The sequence below is a fragment of the Daktulosphaira vitifoliae genome, unplaced genomic scaffold (genome assembly GCF_025091365.1).
Source record: "Daktulosphaira vitifoliae isolate Bord-2020 unplaced genomic scaffold, ASM2509136v1 Scaffold_1, whole genome shotgun sequence".
Taxonomy (NCBI): domain Eukaryota; kingdom Metazoa; phylum Arthropoda; class Insecta; order Hemiptera; family Phylloxeridae; genus Daktulosphaira; species Daktulosphaira vitifoliae.
In genome coordinates this window covers 14,643,229-14,661,023 of record NW_026099572.1, presented here as the reverse complement: position 1 = coordinate 14,661,023, position 17,795 = coordinate 14,643,229, and the positions used below count along the sequence as shown (strand labels likewise).

Genomic DNA, 17,795 nt, shown 5'->3' with positions numbered 1-17,795 from the left:
AAAAAAAAAAAAAAAAAAAAAAAAACACAGTAAAATTAATACCTTCTCCGCTTCGCATCGAAGATAAAATTTTATTTTATAATATGATTATATTTAAAATTTTATGGATGTGGCGTAATTAGGGAAAAATTTTAGAGGTCTCAAATTTTTTTAACTTAACTGTGAAGTGATCGAAATTTTTGTTACCCCTCCAATAGCTTAGTTAATCTATTGGAGTTAGTTAGATGGAGCCCTTAGTTAAAAGGGCCATAGCATTCCTTGTTGGCCAATTGTTACAATTATAAGACTTTGGTGCTACTAAGATAGTTTTTAATTTTCTGAAGAAAAATTTTATTAAATTAAATTAAAAATTAGTTAAAATATTCACTTCACTAGAATATTTGAGCAAAGGAAATAATTTTAAAAATTTTTAAAGATATTTGGGAACAATAATTCATACTTATTTTTGTTCCTAACTTAACCTTATTTGCTTTGTTTGTGCTTCTCCTAATTTGTGTCATTAGATATTTTTGGGGATTGTAAAGAATACTTTTGCAACCATTATATTTTTTTAAGAGGTCACAAGCACTACTCCTTAGATTTGCCAATGTTTGTTGGGACTGGTAGGCATGGACGACATACCTTATTGCAAACAGCAATTAGGGCCCCCACCAACCATATTAAGTAAGAGAGATATGTAAACAGCGTAGTATACTGAAAGATGAAGTGACATTTAGAAATCTCTATGATATTATGCGCACCTCAAAGTATACAACCATTCTACAATAACAACTGCTGTGGTTAACTTTATTTCTTATCTTTTTATAGGAATGTATGGATATAACAATAAATTGATTTTTACTATTATAATGGTTTTTTTACCTATAATGTCGATTTAGCATAACTAATGGGGTACTTTGTTAACAAGTATGTTTTATTTCAATACATAAAACTAGTGATTATAGTAAAATTTGGTTAGGGTTATGCATAATAAACCAATAGATATTAGTGCATGGGCAGTCTCTATGTCCTCTCTACTATCAGCTAAAAGTAAAACGTCACTCAGGCCACCAAAAATACCAAAACTTTGGTGCAGAAAAAGAGGTAAATTTGGCAGTTTTATACATGTAGGAGAAAACTTTTCAGAAGTTCTAATTACAATTTTTTCCCTCAAAGATATTTTTGTAAACTAAAAAAAAAAATTTAGGAACTATAATTGACTTTGGCTAAACTTTTTAGTCCCCTCCAAACTATGCTTATGGTGCTATAAAAACCAATAACTTAACATTAGTACACTAAACTCATAAAAAAAAACCCCATTAAACACTCTTAAGTAAAAAACTAATCCCTCCAAAGAAAAATCCTGAATACATTGATTAGGAGTTACAATTTTAGAACCCAAGATAAGCATTTAAAAAATTACCTAAATGAATTTGGCTTTAATTTTTTCTACATGTTTATTTTTTTTTGTTGGTTTTTAAAATAATACAATTTAAAATAAAGTATAACTTATCATTGAATTAGACATTATGAATCATTAATAATAATAAATTATTAAGTGTTGTAAAAGTTAATTTTATGTTAAATTCTTACTTATTTTGGGAAGTTTGACAATTTTCAACTTGTTCACAATATTTCTCAATGAATTGTCTCAACCATTTAAATGTACTTTCGTGTAAATCAATACAAAAAGGACTATGCCATACATTTGTTTGTCTAGTACAAAAAAAAAAAATGTGTATATTTTGTTAACCATTTTAAAAATAATAGCTTAATCTTAAAATGAAACTGATTTTAATCTCAAAACAAGTGTTCAATAACAATAGTACATTCAAAATTAGTTTTCTAATAAATAGCTAAAAATAAAAACAAAACAATAGAACATATTAGAAAGAAAAGAAATTTAAAAACTAAAAAATAATAATATAGAAGTTGTCAATTAATCAATTAGTAAAATTAATTTTTAAGATTACAGAAAATCTTCAATAGTACATAATTGATAACTTAGAAATCATTAAATGAAATTTGTATCTGTTCAATTCCTAATATAAATATATAAATTATCAAAACAAAATATCAAAAAGATGGTAAATTTTTAACAAATTTTTATTTAGTGACAAAAATATTATTTTTTTAACATAAATAGCCAATTAAAATATGATATAAGTATTTTTTTTTTGTGTGAACCCAGTTAGCAAGAAAAATATAAAAATAACAATAAACTAGATTTATATGCATTGGGCTATATTTGTATAACCTAGTTTACTAATTTAAAAAATGCACTGACAAAAGTTATTTATACGAAATATTTATCTTTTCCTTAAAAGATATTGTTGATTAACAATAAACCAATAGAACATAGAGCTTATTATTATTTTTTTATACCAATAGTTTTATTTAATCCAAATATTATACAAAATACAAAGAGACATTAAGTTTATGTATAAAAAAATTTCTTATTAATATAGCTTAAGTTATTATATCTAAAACAAATAGTATATACCTATCAGGTGGTAATGTAGTCCAAGCAACACTATGGGAAGTTCCAGCTGATATTTGATTAATTTGTTTTCCTTCTAAATTTATTACTTTGCTTGGACGACTAACAGGACTAGTTGAATGACCTTGACCACATTGTCCTTTACCATTGGAACCCCAAGCATAAACCTTTAAAAAAATTACATTATGAATAATTAACTTTTATTAATTTTACAAATTAACAAAAAATTGTTGTCAAGATAATTTAAATTATTTAAGAATTTTATTCAATTTTAGGACACAATATAAAATTACCATAAAAAAAATGTTTTCAATTAAAACTCTTTAAAATGACTGCCAATTAATATTAATACCTTAGAAAATTTAAATTTTATAAAAAATAACTTAAGAATCTCTAAAAACAGAACTTTTATTTGTTTTGAATACAGATAGTTTTTTTTATTAAGTATGAAAAAATTACTTAAAATTTGGAAAGGTAGGTGCTGGCATTTGGGATCGCTTAAAGCTTCGAATAAATGTCAGCATGTCAATGGACACAACACACTCTGTTTTTCAAGCAGATGTGATGGTGATACTGGTAGGGGCTTAGAATCTGCTGGTATAAAAGAAAAGGAAAATAACTATCTTAAGTGATATTCAAACAGCTCTGAAAGTACTCTATAAGAATCAGATGAATTCAAACTTGTCTTCAAATGCAGGGAAACTTTAGAATCACTATCGAGGTTCAATAAAGTTACACTAGCGAAGGTACCAGGACACAACGGTGTTACTGGAAATCAAAATGCTGACTTTCTACCCAAGAATTGGTGCAAAGAAAACACAGGAAAATCTGAAAGTACTTGGTAGTACTTAGACAATCTAAAATATTTATCAAGACCCCTGGTCTACTACTGGGTGATCTTAATAGCATGACTAGACATCAAATAAGCACTTTGATTAGTCTACTGGCAGAACATGGTCACTTGCTTAAACATCTATACGCAATGGGGGTATCTGAATCATTGTGCAGGAAATGTGGAGAAAAAGAGGAAGACTCATTTCACATTATGTGCGAATGTGAAGCCTTGTCCACACTAAGATCAAACTACTTGATTAAACCTTTTCCTGAAAAAGAAGATATTAAAAACCTAAGACCCAGAGAGATACTTAATTTCGCCAGAAAGACTGGACTCTTTGGTCATCTACAGAGGGTGACTTGTTAGTCCACCCTTATATAATGATAGGTATAATGTAATAACACTTAGGTGTGTAAACCAAATCAAGACAATTCGGTATGAGGTCTGAGTGCATGGGCATTATGTCCACCTCACTAATAACTAAAACTAAAACTAAAACTATCTTGTATTTATTTCAACATTTATATTTTTTGTTAATTAATTACAAACCTCGCAATTTCTTGTTAATGCTAAACAATGTGAATCTCCAACCGAAATATCAATTATCATAGTTTGTATTAAATCCTCAACAACTGCTGGGGAAAATAATGTTATCTCTGCTGAACCACATCCTAAATTAGATCCTTGGCCCCAAGTAAATACCTTATCATAAATAATATTTCAATTAAAATGTATTGAATTTTAAGATACTTAATTTTTATAAAAAATAATGTTTCTTGAAGTACCAGACTTAAAACTAGATATTCATATGACCATTCTTTTGTACTAAGTTATAATATGCTTCTTTTCATATAATCATTTTAATTTATCTTTAAAAATGTTTTTATTAAATATAATTTATAAAATATTTTTGTTATAGCTTATAAGTAAAACTTTTTGGTTTTTATGAGAACCTGAAATTAACTTGTTTAATTATGAATTTTATTATTTAATGAACGTGAAAATAGTTCTTAGCTAAAATAATTTAATAAAAATGTGTATTTTGACTTACTTCACCAGTACAAGTAAGTGCAACTGAAAAATGAATGCCAGCAGCAACTTTTTTTATTTTATAATGTCTTAAACCTTCAATCTTCTGTGGCTTATAAAGTCTTAATGTATTACCATGTCCAAGTTTACCATTATCACCTGAACCAAATGACCAGACAGTATTACCATCACGTGAACACGCTAAGGTATGAGTAGAGCCACAAGCTACATAACCAACTGGCAAATCATTTAGACTTTTAACAAGTGTGGGAATAAGGCGTGGAGTACAATCACCATGACCTAAAATAAATTATTTTAAAATTACAAAACACAATAAATAAATAAATTATAATTTACTAATATTAAAATCTTTAATTTTTTCTAATTTGAATACATTTTAAGGAATTGCTTGTATGTTAAATAAATAATTTATTATTACCTAAACGACCGTGGTCTCCTTCACCCCAAGTATATAATTGTCCATCACTAGTAACTGCAGCACTATGTCTGTATCCAGCGCTTACAAGTTCTATAACTTTACCAATAAAAGGTCCTTGAATCAACTTAGGTTCTTTATGAGTTGTAACATTCCCATGCCCTAACTTCCCATAATCTCCTGAAAATTAATTAAGAAAATAAAAAATAAAAATAATCTTTATTTTAACTAGTTCTAAAAAAAATTTCTACCATCTCCCCAACTAAAAACTTCTCCTGTACTACTCAATGCTAAAGAATGACCATCACAACCTTTGGAAGAAGATACTTGTTTAATTTTACAGTTTATGTTAATCCTTTTAGGCACTGGTTGATTAGATGAATTGCCCAAACCAAGACGACCATAACTGTTTTTTCCACAAGCACTTACACAACCTTTAGTATCAATAATAAATGTACAATATTGCCCAGCTTCAACGTGCTGTACATCTGATAATGATCTAACAAGTCGTGGTACATCTGTTACTTCTGTTGCACCTTCAGCATGTTGATTTGAGGAATTACTCCCCCACATAAAAACTTCACTGATTGGCTGAGGTAAGTCAGCAGAGTTTTGATTTAAAGGAGTACGAACTACAGAAGTTTCACCAAAATTTACAAGCTAAATAAAAAAAAAATTATTTTAATTAATTCATAATAACTTGCTAAAAATTAATAATTGGACATTTTTTAAATATGGTTAAAAATTTTAGCAAACTTGAATGATAGGTTTCTTTTATTAACCTATCTAACAATATATGTATCAAGCTGACTATATAGCAATAACAATTTTATGCACTATCCAAGTATCAAATCAACCATTAATATAAAATGTCTACCTTTATGGCAACAAAAATGGATAAGCACTGAAACTAAATTAGATGATTTATAAACAATTATATAAAATATGCTTTGAATGTGTAGTCTAAGAGAGGAATAATTATTTTAAAAATTATTTCAAGGAAATTATACTTAAATGAAAAATGATAAAAGACGTCAAAATTTCGTGAAACACTCTGTATATGATTATAATTTATTTTTACAATTTATGCTAAAATTGTATTTTTAATAATATGACTTTCACATGAATCCTCTAATTGAGACCCAGTACTCAAGTTTATATGATATTAAGTTAAATTAAAATGATACAAGTTAAAGAAATAACAAATTTTTTGTTTACTTTTTTCATTAATAACAACGCAACATCTTTTAATGGTATATTATTCATGGATCGATAGTTTTCAATTTCCTCTAGCCCTAAAGCAAACGTTAGTATTGATGACATTTCTTCTAATACATTATAAAGTTTATCAAATGGCAAACAAACAGAAGTTATATTCAATGCCATATCAATCCATTCTAATAAGTAAATTAATGATTCACGTTGATAAGCTAATAACAATGACAATTCAGCAAGTTGTTCTTTAACTGTAAAATAAATAAATCTTTATATACTCTACAACAAACAATAACTTATAAAAAAGTATGTTTATAACAAATATTATAGCTGAAAAAACAAAATCAAAATAAAAAATACAAACATTTTTGTACCTTGAACATTTTTAATATAATCAGCATTAATACATTCTTTTACAAAATGCATAACATTGTCTAAACATTCCAAACCAAGTTGAGACAACTCTGCTTTACTGCCTAAAGATAAAGGACTTAATTGTCTCATGACATTTAATGCTGTATTGAGCACTTCTAAGCCCATACTTATATCTATAATAAATAGTACATTATATACTTTTTTATTAAATTATTTTTTCACCAAATTTTACCATTAGTACTTTTGTTTTCCCAACTTTGTTTCAATAATGTAAAAAACATTGTAAGTCCAGTTTTCACTGCTATTTGTAAAAGCACTTGTGATCCTGTTAATTTAGAACAAGGTTTGGCAATTTCTTCAAAAGAATTTTGTGGTACCATAGAAAGTTGAACACTTTTATCCTCCTGTATTAATTTTAATTCATTAATGATATGAATAACATATATCAATATCATTAAAGAATAATCAATTAAACATTAAATTACTTTTGAGGAGTAGTATTTCACATGAATAATATCATACAAAAGGTTCAACAAACTGAGTTTTTTCTGTAATTTTTTAGAAAATGTTAAAGTATGAAAATATCTTCTAGCTAACTCATGATGACTTTTAATAATTTTAGTTTTTCTCTCTGCAAGTTTTTCAACAGACATACTGGGCAAGGCAAAAACATTATCATCAATTTCATAACCAATTCCATTTATAGAACTTAACAATTCCATTATACTATCTTCGGTAGATGAGTACTCGAAATTGATCAATTTTGAAGAAATTTCAGCATCAGACTCCATATTAAATGAAGATAAAATTTTATAAGCATTTACATTGTCATCATCCATTTTAATATCCAATTAGATAAATCTAAAATTCAAAATATAAAGATAATTAATTACATTAATTATTTACATTAAGTAAATACATTTACTTAATTACAGGTAAAACAAACCTATTTTAAATGAGTTAAAAGTTTCACTATCTATTGTTTTTTACTTATTTTTTGAAATAAGAAATCAAAAAAATTATGTAATAAATACATCCATCATTTTTTTTATAAGTTTTTCTTTTACTATGCATTAATACTAAGAAAGTTTATTAATAATAAATCTTAAGAGTTACAAAGTAAACATTTTTTAATAATAAGCTTTTAAAATCGATAACATTTTACAATATTTTATTACATTACTGAATTGAAGTAATATATTTAATTTGAGAATTTGACTTTTTATCTCTTTTCTGTAAAACTATGAAGAGATAAAGTTATCTTAGATATCGCTAAAACTTGAGATAACCACACCTTATCAATGATTTAGATAGAACAGTTCCATTAATGAATGGAACTATTCTATTTTATTCATTTTAATAGGTAGATTCATTAATGAAATCATGTTGCTAACAAACAAGAGATCGCCCAAGGCATATAGATATTACAAACCTTTAATATTTATAACCCTTGTAGATCGCGTGATAAAATGAGGAAAAGAAATACGCTCTTAAATCGTGATCTCACCATAACTGACAATCAGAGATGACAACAAAAGGATTTTGATTTTTTAGTTTCGATGCGAAGCTGAGAAGGTATTAGTTTTATTATGATGTGTGTATTTTTTTTTTGTGTGTGTCTGTCACTACTTTTTCTCAACTCACACTGGACCGGTTTTTCTCAACGATACGTCAAAAGATCACAAATTATATCTAGTCGAAGACATTACCCTCAAAAATTGAAAAAATTTCCCCCAAAAAAATTACAAATTTAAAAATCGCTGATTTTCGAAATTTTCGAAATTTTTTTTACTTAAACCTGCCATAACTTTTTCAAAAATGAACAAATCAATATAATTTTTTTTTTTGGATGCTTGATGTCTTTACCTATCATTTGGTATATTTTTTTTATAAATTTAACTCTTTACCAGCCCATAGGGGGATTTCAAAATGACAACTTTTTCACAAATAATTAACTTTTTCAACTGAACTTTTGAAAGTGTTCCAGAAATACTGACACTTTTATATATATCTTAAATTAAAGCTAATGTAATATACTTTCTTATGGAGAAAAAAATTTCGGACTTCATTTTGTCTTCACGGTGAAAACGGCTACCGAATGCTATTTTTGTGTGAAAATTCTGGATTTTATATTTTACATTTTTTACTTTATAATGCTATGACATATTGAAAAGTGTATGGATCAACATAATTTTTTTATGAGAAATAATATTTTTTAACAATTCCTTTTTCATTCGACATACTTTATCTTAATCAGGATATTAATAAGGAACTAGCAGATTATGAAGCTTTTGGAATAATCCACCAATTTTTTAAAATTAAACACTATCTAAAGATTTGCACCGAAGCGTTTTTTTTTTTGATAGTGATTTTATTCACTGTCAGATATCATTATACTTGATCCATCTATGCCATGTCACCACTGTGCCGCAAACCCCCTTTGCTGGGTTGGGTTTTTTTTCTTAAAACTACCATAACTTTTTCAAGATTAACAAATCAACTTAATTTTTTTTGATATTTTAACCTTAGATGTTTCCTTTTCATTTAATATAAATTGTTGAAAATCTAACCCTTTACTTGCCTACAGGGGGGATTCAAAATGACAACTATTTCACAAAAAAATTAACTTTTTCTGCTTAATTTTTGAAAGTGTTCCGGAAAGTCTGACACTTTTATATATATCTTAAATTAAAGCTAATGTAATATACTTTATTATAAAAAAATATTCCGAACTTAATTTTGTCTTCACGGTGAAAATGGCTACAAAATGCTATTTTTGTGTGAAAATTTTCGATTTTATATTTTACATTTTTACCTTTATATTTCTATAACTTTTTAAAAAAATGTATGGATAATTAAAATTTTTTTAAGATAAGTACTATTTATATTTATATTGTTAATTTATATATTTATTCATATATTACACTTATAAATCATAAAACTTGTAATCAGAATATAAATAATGAAATAGGAGATCATGTAGCTTTTGGAATAATTTAAAAATTTCTTCTTAAAATCAAACATTATTCACAGATTTGAATTGAAGCGTTTTTTATGATAGTGATTTTAATCACTGTCAAATATCATCTATACTGGACACAACTATGCCACGTTCCCACTGTGTTGGGTTTTTTTCAACTTTAAATTACTATAACTTTTTGAAAAATGTATGGATCAATGTAGTGACACACAAAAAAACATAACACATCATAGTAAAATTAAGCTCAGCTTCGCATCGAAACTAAAATATTAGTAGTGTAATACAATTTTATTTTGTCCAATAATATTTAATTTTTTTAATAATATGCCTCCAAATCGTTTCAATGGTAAATCAAAAAGTAAATTGATATTTAAAGTACAAGTNTTTAAATTACTATAACTTTTTGAAAAATGTATGGATCAATGTAGTGACACACAAAAAAACATAACACATCATAGTAAAATTAAACTCAGCTTCGCATCGAAACTAAAATATTAGTAGTGTAATACAATTTTATTTTGTCCAATAATATTTNCACTGTCAGATTAAATCTATACTGGACCCTACTATGCAATGTCTCTACTATGCCGCGACCCCACTGTGCTACCGTTTTTAATAATATGCCTCCAAATCGTTTCAATGGTAAATCAAAAAGTAAATTGATATTTAAAGTACAAGATGAAATTAGATATCTTAAATGGCAAAAGTTTATGGACAAACTTTAGTACCGAATAGGGACGTTGCGATACTACCGATACGAGTAAAGTATCGATACTTTTCTTTCGATATAAGTACTTTTTGTATCGATACAATTGTTTTGATACTTTACCCGTATCGATAAAAAAGTATTGGTATCGAATCATTTACCGCCATAACGGTTTAAAAGTACTCGTATCGAACAATCTATTTTGAACCACCGACCACAGTCCACAAATCATAATATAATAGATTTCCTAATCGGTGTAATTAAATGCCCGTTTACTGAGAAGGCAAGAAATATCAAAGATTCTGTATAGCCGTATAGGCACAGTCGCACAGACTGTATACATATATTTTCATATAGTCTGTGATATAGACAGGTACTATGAAATCGGGGACATACACGGAATGCTCTAAATAACAATAATAAGCATTATTAACACTATTGTACGTTATTAATTTTCGATTGATTTGCACGTGTACGACCGCTCCTTTTTTACATTTTTTAAATATTTTGTTTATTAAATTATTTTTCAAAAAATTATGTCTCCTCCAAAGAGCAAAGTTTGGATATATTTTTAAAAAATTGACGCTGTTCTTGCATTATGCAAGCATTGTTCACAAAAAGTACGCTATTGTGACAATACTTCAAAATTATCCAAACATTTAAAAAAACATCCAAATTTGACAAATACTAAATCATCCATAGTCAAACAGTCAAAATTGACTATCACTCACATAAAAGTAAGTAACTTATTAAATTGTTTATTTATTTTTTATTGAAATTGAATCGGTAATTTCAAAAACAACATGTCATTATTTTATAAATGTAGTTAAAAATACACTATTTAAAACCATACATAATGAATATCACAGACTCGTAAAATAAATTTATGTATAAGTGAATATACAAACAAATGTAAATTTATGAAGTTATTATTAAGTTATTTATAATTTGTGTAAAATTTCAATTTTATGACTTATATTGTTTTTAATATAACTGATTCAATTATAAGTAATGTTACTCTATCAAACACTGATGTTTATATATTTTCTGTAGTTCTGTATCGCCATTGCCAGAACCTTGCTCATCAAAAACTCAGTCGCGGCAACTAACGCTTTGTATGGAAGATTCTGAGCCAGAGGTAATAATTATTAATTATTATATATGTTGTATAATTATATATATAGTGTGATTGTGTATTTGTATTTATATAATAGGCATCTAATTTTCTGTGGTACGGCAATAACTGGGTATACACATTAAAAATATAAACTAATTGTTATCATCGGACTGGTTTATCGATACTTTGATAAGCGATGAATACATAACTATTTTTACAAAATTAAATTATCACATAATTATTCTTAGATTTGCATCTAATAATTAATTTATTTTTAGGAATGTGTAGACGATCTACCACAGGCTCTACAACGGCTAAAACACCCTATTGTTGAAGCTTTTCAAAAAATTAGCTCATATGCAGGTATGTTTATCAGCATAATTTATTGTTGTTTACGTTATTAATATCGATACTTTATTTTTATATTTCAGAAGGTGGTCATCATTTTCGTAAAATAACTATGGCATTACTTTACTTTATTTGTAAAGATTACCGTCCATTTTCTGTAGTAGAAGGAAAAGGATTTAGACGGTTCATTAAAGAATTGGCACCATCATACAAAATTCCCTCTGTTAAAACTATAAAAAATGCCCTTGATAATAAGTATGAGGTTATTATAGCTGCAGTAAAATTGCGTTTGTCAAATTCACCTCATGTATCTCTGACATTCGATACATGGACAGAGACAATGTCAGAAAAGTTTCTTGGTATAACCGTACATTTCTTAGAAGACATTTCTCTGAAATCATTTTGTTTGGCAGTTAGTGAGTTAAAAGAGCGGCATACTAGTCAATATATTAGTGAACAGTTAGAAAATATTTTATCAGATTGGGAAATAAATCAAGAAAAAATTGTAAGTATTGTGACTGACAATGGTGCAAATATTGTTTCTGCTGTTCACAAAACTTTTGGTAAACACCGTTACATTCCTTGTTTTGTTCATACCATCAATTTAGTTGCAATACATATAGTAGGGCAAAAAACATTAAACCTATTATTTCTAAAGTTCGAAATATCATAAAGTGGGTGAACAATAGCGTAAGAGTTAGTGATCTTTTAAGAAAGAAGCAGTCGGAAAACGGAGTTCCAGAAGGGTCAATGAAAAAATTAATATTAGATGTTCCAACACGATGGAACTCTGTTTTTTATATGATCAGTAGATTTGTAGAGATGGTAACATTAATAAGTCCATTACTAATCAAAGATTATACTGCTCCTGTGATAACAACTGCGATTGAAATGGATACGCTCAAACAATTGTTGGATTTATTAAAACCATTGGAATTTGTGACGAAAGAATCATCTGGGGAAAATTACATTACAATTTCCAAAGTCATATCAATGATCAACTGCTTGCAAAAACAATTGACACAAATTAAACCATATTTTGAGGTAATTTGTGAAATTAAAGATTTATTACATGCTGAACTGACTTCAAGATTTGGAATGATTGAACAGGTCAAACCAATTGCAATTGCTACAATTGGACCCAAGATTTAAAAATTTACATTTTAATGATCCAGTAGCCAATTCAAAGCCTGTTCAAGTGCGATAGCAGATTTAAGAAAGTTGTCAAAATTGGACACCATTTCTTCTAGTGAGTCAGAAGGAGAACATTCTAAAACAGACAACTTCGATTTTTGGGCACATCATAAATATTTGGTTCATGGCCAAAAAAAGAAAAAGACCACAACTTTTATGAACGATGAGTTATCGTTATACTTATCAAATCCAGTATCAACCCTGAAGTCTGATCCTCTTGAAATATGGGAGGATATGAAACACGTATTTCCTATTTTGTATAAACAAGTCCGTTTGCATTTCACCATGGTTACAACATTTGTTCCTTGCAAACAACTTTTTTCAAAGGCTGGAGCAACATTAACCAAATTTAGGAATTGTTTAACTAGTTCTCGCCTTAAAAAAATATTATTGTTAGCTGATATCCCAAAGGAAGATTGGTTTTAGTTATATTTTTTATATTAGTATTTTTTTTATGTACCTATGTGAAGACTGGCTAATAATGACCAATTATAAATTATAATATTATTAGTATTTTGTATAAATTAATGTATAATAAATAATAAAAGACAATTTGTATTTAAAATTTATTACGTATATTTAGGCTTTTAAATATAATTGCAAATATTTGGTTTTTACTAGTGGATAGAAATAGAAATAACAGAGTAATGACTATAGTCATTGCCCATTGGTACTAATTATACAAATATTTTTAACATTCATTAGTATCGATATCAGTAGGAATCGAATCCTAAAATTACAATATTTCATAACTCCATACAGTATAATTTGATACTGTGAAATATAGGTTTATAAAATGATTCGATACTTACTGATATCGATACATTTGTTTCGATATTTTACTGATATCAATATTTGTATTTGATACTAGTTTCAATACTAAGTATCGATACTTTCTTTCGATATCCTATCCCTAGTACCGATTAAAAATATGTTATCTGAAAAATATTCTTCAGAATTATATTTTATTTTAATGATATTTTATCCTGTCTGTATAACCATGGTCCTCATAAATGTTGTTGTTATCATTATTATAAATACAAATAAACTTGTAGTTCAGGTTGACAACCGTAAAATTTTAATAAGTTCTAATTTGACTTATTAAATACAATTAGATAAATTTAACCAAAATTTACGAAAATAGCTAAATTAAGAACTTTAATTAATATCTATAAACCTATGTTTTAAAAAGTTTTTTTTGAGCAGACATAGTGAATAATTATCAAAAAATTTTAAAGTTGGTACAATTGTATCGAATCTTCCAAAAAAGTCTTATTTCCAACTACATAAGATCATCAACTTATAAATCCATTTAGATCAAAATTAATTTTGTAATACCGTGCGTAATGTGCTACTTTAATGACTTATTATAAATTGGTTATCCTTCTTGGAAAGATAACATTTTTATTCTTTTTGTGTGATACTGTGCAGGTCTCTTTTTTTGGTGTAAAACTATTATCTAGCAATTTGACTAGTTATTTTTATTTACTGTATTAATTTTCGTTAGCTTAATTTTGTCACAAAAGATCGTAATATTATGGAAAAACTTATTAAATTAAAAACTTTGAATTGCCATATTACTTGTAAAATTTGTAGAGGGTATTTAGTTGACGCCACAACAGTGACTGAATGCTTACACACTTGTATGTATTTGATCAATTAAATAATATATTTAATGCTCTTGCTCTTATTTAAATGCACATTAACTATCTATAGTTTGCAAAAGTTGTCTGGTAAAACATTTGGAAGAAAATAATAGTTGTCCTACTTGTCAAATTGTTATACATCAATCACACCCTTTGCAATATATAAGTTTTGATCGAACAATGCAAGATATTGTTTTTAAATTAGTACCTGGGCTCCAATTAGGTATTTTTTTTTTTTTTTAACAAATTTGGAACATTATATTTTTAACTTTTTTATTTGTTTTTAGATGAAATTAAAAGAGAGAGAGAGTTTTATAGAATTCGTGGTTTACCATATCCTAAAGAAGTTCCAGCAGGTACTGAAATTGATGATGAAAAAATGGCCCAGGATCAAGCAGCTGCAGATTCTGACTTCCATCGAACTGATGAACAGGTAAATAAAATACTTATATTTTTCCCACTTAACTTTTATAATTAAATTAAATTTGATTAGTTTAATAGATTTTTTTTTCATAATTTCAATTTATCATTTGACATTTTAATACAAAATATTACAATATTTATAGTATAAAAATTATACTGATTAAAATAAAGATTAATTAAAATAGCTACTAATATATAGAGTGATCGCTTTGTCTTAAACCACTCGATTACTTTCAAAATAAATGCAATATTGAAAAACAAATTTGCTTTTTTTTGGTTGTTCATTTCTTGATTTTTTAGCTAATAATTTTTTGAATCTGATATAACTTAAAGGAGTATCAACTTTATTTTTTTAAATGGCAACATACATATTTAACTAGCTTATACAATAGGAAATAATCTAATTAAGAAAATTACTAGTCAATAAATAATAAGCAATAAGTCAATAATAATTTCTGATCTTTATTTCAGATATTATTAACATTTTTATATTTAAGCGAAAAGAGGAGTGAAGCTGAGTAATGAAAAACAAAAAAAATGTTATTGCCTAGTAATTTTCTTAATTAAATCATTAAACAATTCAATTAATTATGTGTATTACCATTTTAAAAGATAATGTTGACATTTTTCTAAGGTATAAAAGATGAACATAAAAAATACTTTATGATTCATAAATTGAAAAAATTAATTAAAAACATGTTGTTTTTTTATTGTTAGATTACTTAAGTGGTTCATGATAAACGAATGACTTTGTATATGTATTACATAAAAAATATAAATAAATAATTGATAGCAAATATGTTTCTTTATATTTACAGGTAAATATAGGCTTAGAATGTGTTGCATCTCATTTAAAGTCTTTAAAGAAAAAGTTTCTCAGAGTTTCATCTCAAGCTACTATTACACATTTAAAAAAATTCATTGCAGTTAAGGTACTTGATGGAACAGAAAAATATCGTGATGTAAGTTTTAAAAATTAAATTTAACTCTGTGTTAAATTCACTGTGCTATTTTTTTAAACAAGCAGATTGATATTTTGTGTAATGATGAATTACTGGGCAAAGATCACACATTAAAATTTGTTTACGTAACCAGATGGAGATTCCGAGAGCCACCCTTAAAACTACAGTACAGACCAAAGTTGGACTTATAAAGAAATATTTTTATTATATTATGATTATTTAAATGAAAATTGTATATTTGTGGTAATTTAACAATAATTTTTATTATTATATCTACTTTAATAACTGTAGAATACTTGTTGTGTTTAAGTAAATTATCTAGTTGAACTTGATAATTTTTAATATAAAAAGAAATTTATGCATATAAATGTTTTAAAAGGAATGAAAATTTTATTTTGGCTCAACTTGATAGAATTATTTCTATAATTCATGAAAATATTATATTTTACTTGTATTATAATGTGAGGGTTTTGTAATAATTGTAAATATTTAATTTAAATTTTAAATGAAATTATGTTATTATTTATTTATTTTTTTTTTTTTTGTGAATGACTGTTTTATAGATAAAATTATTATAACATTGATTTTTATATTTTTATTTGCAGTTGTTTATCTATGTATACTTAAAACAAATTATGTAAAATGGTGTGATATTTCTTTTAAAAATAATTTTTATTTTAATAGAAAATTAGTGATCAACAATTAATTAATCTCTCAGTTAATTAAAAAAAGAAATTTTGCATTAAAATTTGATTGATATTATTGACGATAATTAGCCATCTCTTAAGTAATAAGAAATTTCTAACATAATGAATATTTTACTTCTTATAAAATTACCGTTACCTAGATTCCTGCTTAATAGATCGATGGGATCAGGTTACTCGAGACCACCATGAATTAGGTAAATTAAATCTTGGAACTTGGAAACATTTCAAATTCTACCCCATAATGTTTTCTTTTGCTTTATATAGTAACACGATGTGTTGCAATATTTTATTAATATTACATTATTTTTTTTTTTCATATCCTGCCATCATTGCGTCTCAATTAGAAATCTATGTGGTTCGTTTCACAAATCTCGTGTAATATGAAACTCATTTTAAGGTCTATGGTTATTGTATTAAATTTCATATAATCTGTTTATATCAATATAAATATATATAATATATAAATTTCACATTAATTCAACACACAAATTAAAATTAAATGAATTGAACAAAAGGTCTGCGGGAATGGGGAGTGCGCTCCGGTTTTGTTATAGAAATTTTGTAGAAAGAGGAATATTCGACGAATAGTGATTTTAGCGACCAACAAGTTTACAAAATATTAAGTTTTAAAAACTGAGTGATGAAATCATGAAAATAATTGTAAAATAGTAGATGACACTGTTACTTTCAATTCTCCATTTCATAGAAAATTTATAATAAATTTGATTGCCCAATCGTAACTAATCTTTTTAACTTAGTTTCCTACATTAAAACGATTGAGCACTTCTACTAATTTCAATTTAATACTACCTTGGTCATAGTTGTACCATCTTCTTTATTATAATCACAGTATTTTGAAGTATAGAAAATAGGTTTGTTTATTCGTACTGATAATACTAAAAACAGCTCTTCGTGGGTAGCTATGAATTTGTTACTGAGAAATGTTATCTTTCTCTTAGTGATGGGCATTTTCGAATATTTTAAACTATCGAATAGTTTTAAAAAATATTCGAATAGGCTAGCGAATGGTTTCAAAAAATATTCGATTAGTTCTATCTAAAATTTTTATTAAATACACTTAATTATAATAAGAAGATAATTAACGAATACTTAAAATAAATTATTAAACAATTAATAATAGTAAAAAGTACCATTTTACTAGTAATTCAGAAGTTATAGCATTTTAAAAAATGAACTGGGGTGAGTCTCAGGTTTATATTAGGATGGCTTTTATTTTATTAACTTTCATTGATCGATCTCCATACCCGCCAATTTTGTTTTTAGCTTCGATGCGAAGCTGAGAAGGTATTAATTTTACCATGATGTGTTTATTTTTTTTTTTT

At 26.4% G+C, this 17,795-nt stretch overlaps 3 protein-coding genes across 5 annotated transcripts in view; 2 read left to right on the top strand and 1 right to left on the bottom strand.

The window, feature by feature from the left end:
* Nucleotides 1-7,448, bottom strand: part of LOC126894104 (probable E3 ubiquitin-protein ligase HERC1) — a 47,593-nt gene extending 40,145 nt beyond the window's left edge. For both annotated transcript variants that reach the window (XM_050664848.1, XM_050664849.1), the window contains exons 1-11: nt 7,316-7,448; nt 6,855-7,230; nt 6,602-6,773; nt 6,369-6,542; nt 5,998-6,245; nt 5,031-5,439; nt 4,783-4,959; nt 4,366-4,643; nt 3,864-4,016; nt 2,483-2,646; nt 1,573-1,695 (exon numbers count right to left, since the gene is read on the bottom strand). In XM_050664848.1, coding sequence (XP_050520805.1) covers nt 1,573-1,695; nt 2,483-2,646; nt 3,864-4,016; nt 4,366-4,643; nt 4,783-4,959; nt 5,031-5,439; nt 5,998-6,245; nt 6,369-6,542; nt 6,602-6,773; nt 6,855-7,208 — 2,252 coding nt within the window. In that variant the 5' untranslated portion in view covers nt 7,209-7,230; nt 7,316-7,448. The remainder of the gene's footprint in view (nt 1-1,572; nt 1,696-2,482; nt 2,647-3,863; nt 4,017-4,365; nt 4,644-4,782; nt 4,960-5,030; nt 5,440-5,997; nt 6,246-6,368; nt 6,543-6,601; nt 6,774-6,854; nt 7,231-7,315) is intronic.
* Nucleotides 7,449-9,948: 2,500 nt separating this feature from the next.
* On the top strand, nt 9,949-12,260 carry LOC126894112 (zinc finger BED domain-containing protein 6-like). Its single transcript, XM_050664866.1, has 4 exons — nt 9,949-10,792; nt 11,109-11,193; nt 11,451-11,535; nt 11,604-12,260. Exons 2-4 carry the CDS (start codon nt 11,173-11,175, stop codon nt 12,191-12,193), a joined length of 696 nt encoding a protein of 231 aa, XP_050520823.1. The 5' UTR covers nt 9,949-10,792; nt 11,109-11,172; the 3' UTR covers nt 12,194-12,260.
* Nucleotides 12,261-13,989: 1,729 nt separating this feature from the next.
* Nucleotides 13,990-16,343, top strand: LOC126894113 (polycomb group RING finger protein 3). Of its 2 annotated transcripts, none has more exons than XM_050664868.1 (5): nt 13,990-14,357; nt 14,431-14,583; nt 14,648-14,793; nt 15,602-15,745; nt 15,808-16,343. In XM_050664868.1, the coding sequence occupies exons 1-5, from the start codon at nt 14,252-14,254 to the stop codon at nt 15,934-15,936; spliced, it is 678 nt and encodes a 225-aa protein (XP_050520825.1). In that variant the 5' UTR covers nt 13,990-14,251; the 3' UTR covers nt 15,937-16,343. The 2 variants fall into 2 exon arrangements, with proteins under 2 accessions (XP_050520825.1, XP_050520826.1); XM_050664869.1 differs by having other exon boundaries at nt 13,994-14,357; nt 15,811-16,343.
* The last annotated feature ends 1,452 nt before the right edge of the window (nt 16,344-17,795 follow it).

Bases quoted from the DNA above. Each gene is read 5' to 3' on its own strand.
- LOC126894112 (XM_050664866.1), top strand. From the start codon at position 11,173: ATGGAAGATTCTGAGCCAGAG. The intron at 11,194-11,450 runs GTAATAATTATT...ATTTATTTTTAG, and splicing joins TGGAAGATTCTGAGCCAGAG to GAATGTGTAGACGATCTACC. The intron at 11,536-11,603 runs GTATGTTTATCA...TTTATATTTCAG, and splicing joins AAAAATTAGCTCATATGCAG to AAGGTGGTCATCATTTTCGT.
- LOC126894113 (XM_050664868.1), top strand. From the start codon at position 14,252: ATGGAAAAACTTATTAAATTAAAAACTTTGAATTGCCATATTACTTGT. The intron at 14,358-14,430 runs GTATGTATTTGA...AACTATCTATAG, and splicing joins GACTGAATGCTTACACACTT to TTTGCAAAAGTTGTCTGGTA. The intron at 14,584-14,647 runs GTATTTTTTTTT...ATTTGTTTTTAG, and splicing joins AGTACCTGGGCTCCAATTAG to ATGAAATTAAAAGAGAGAGA.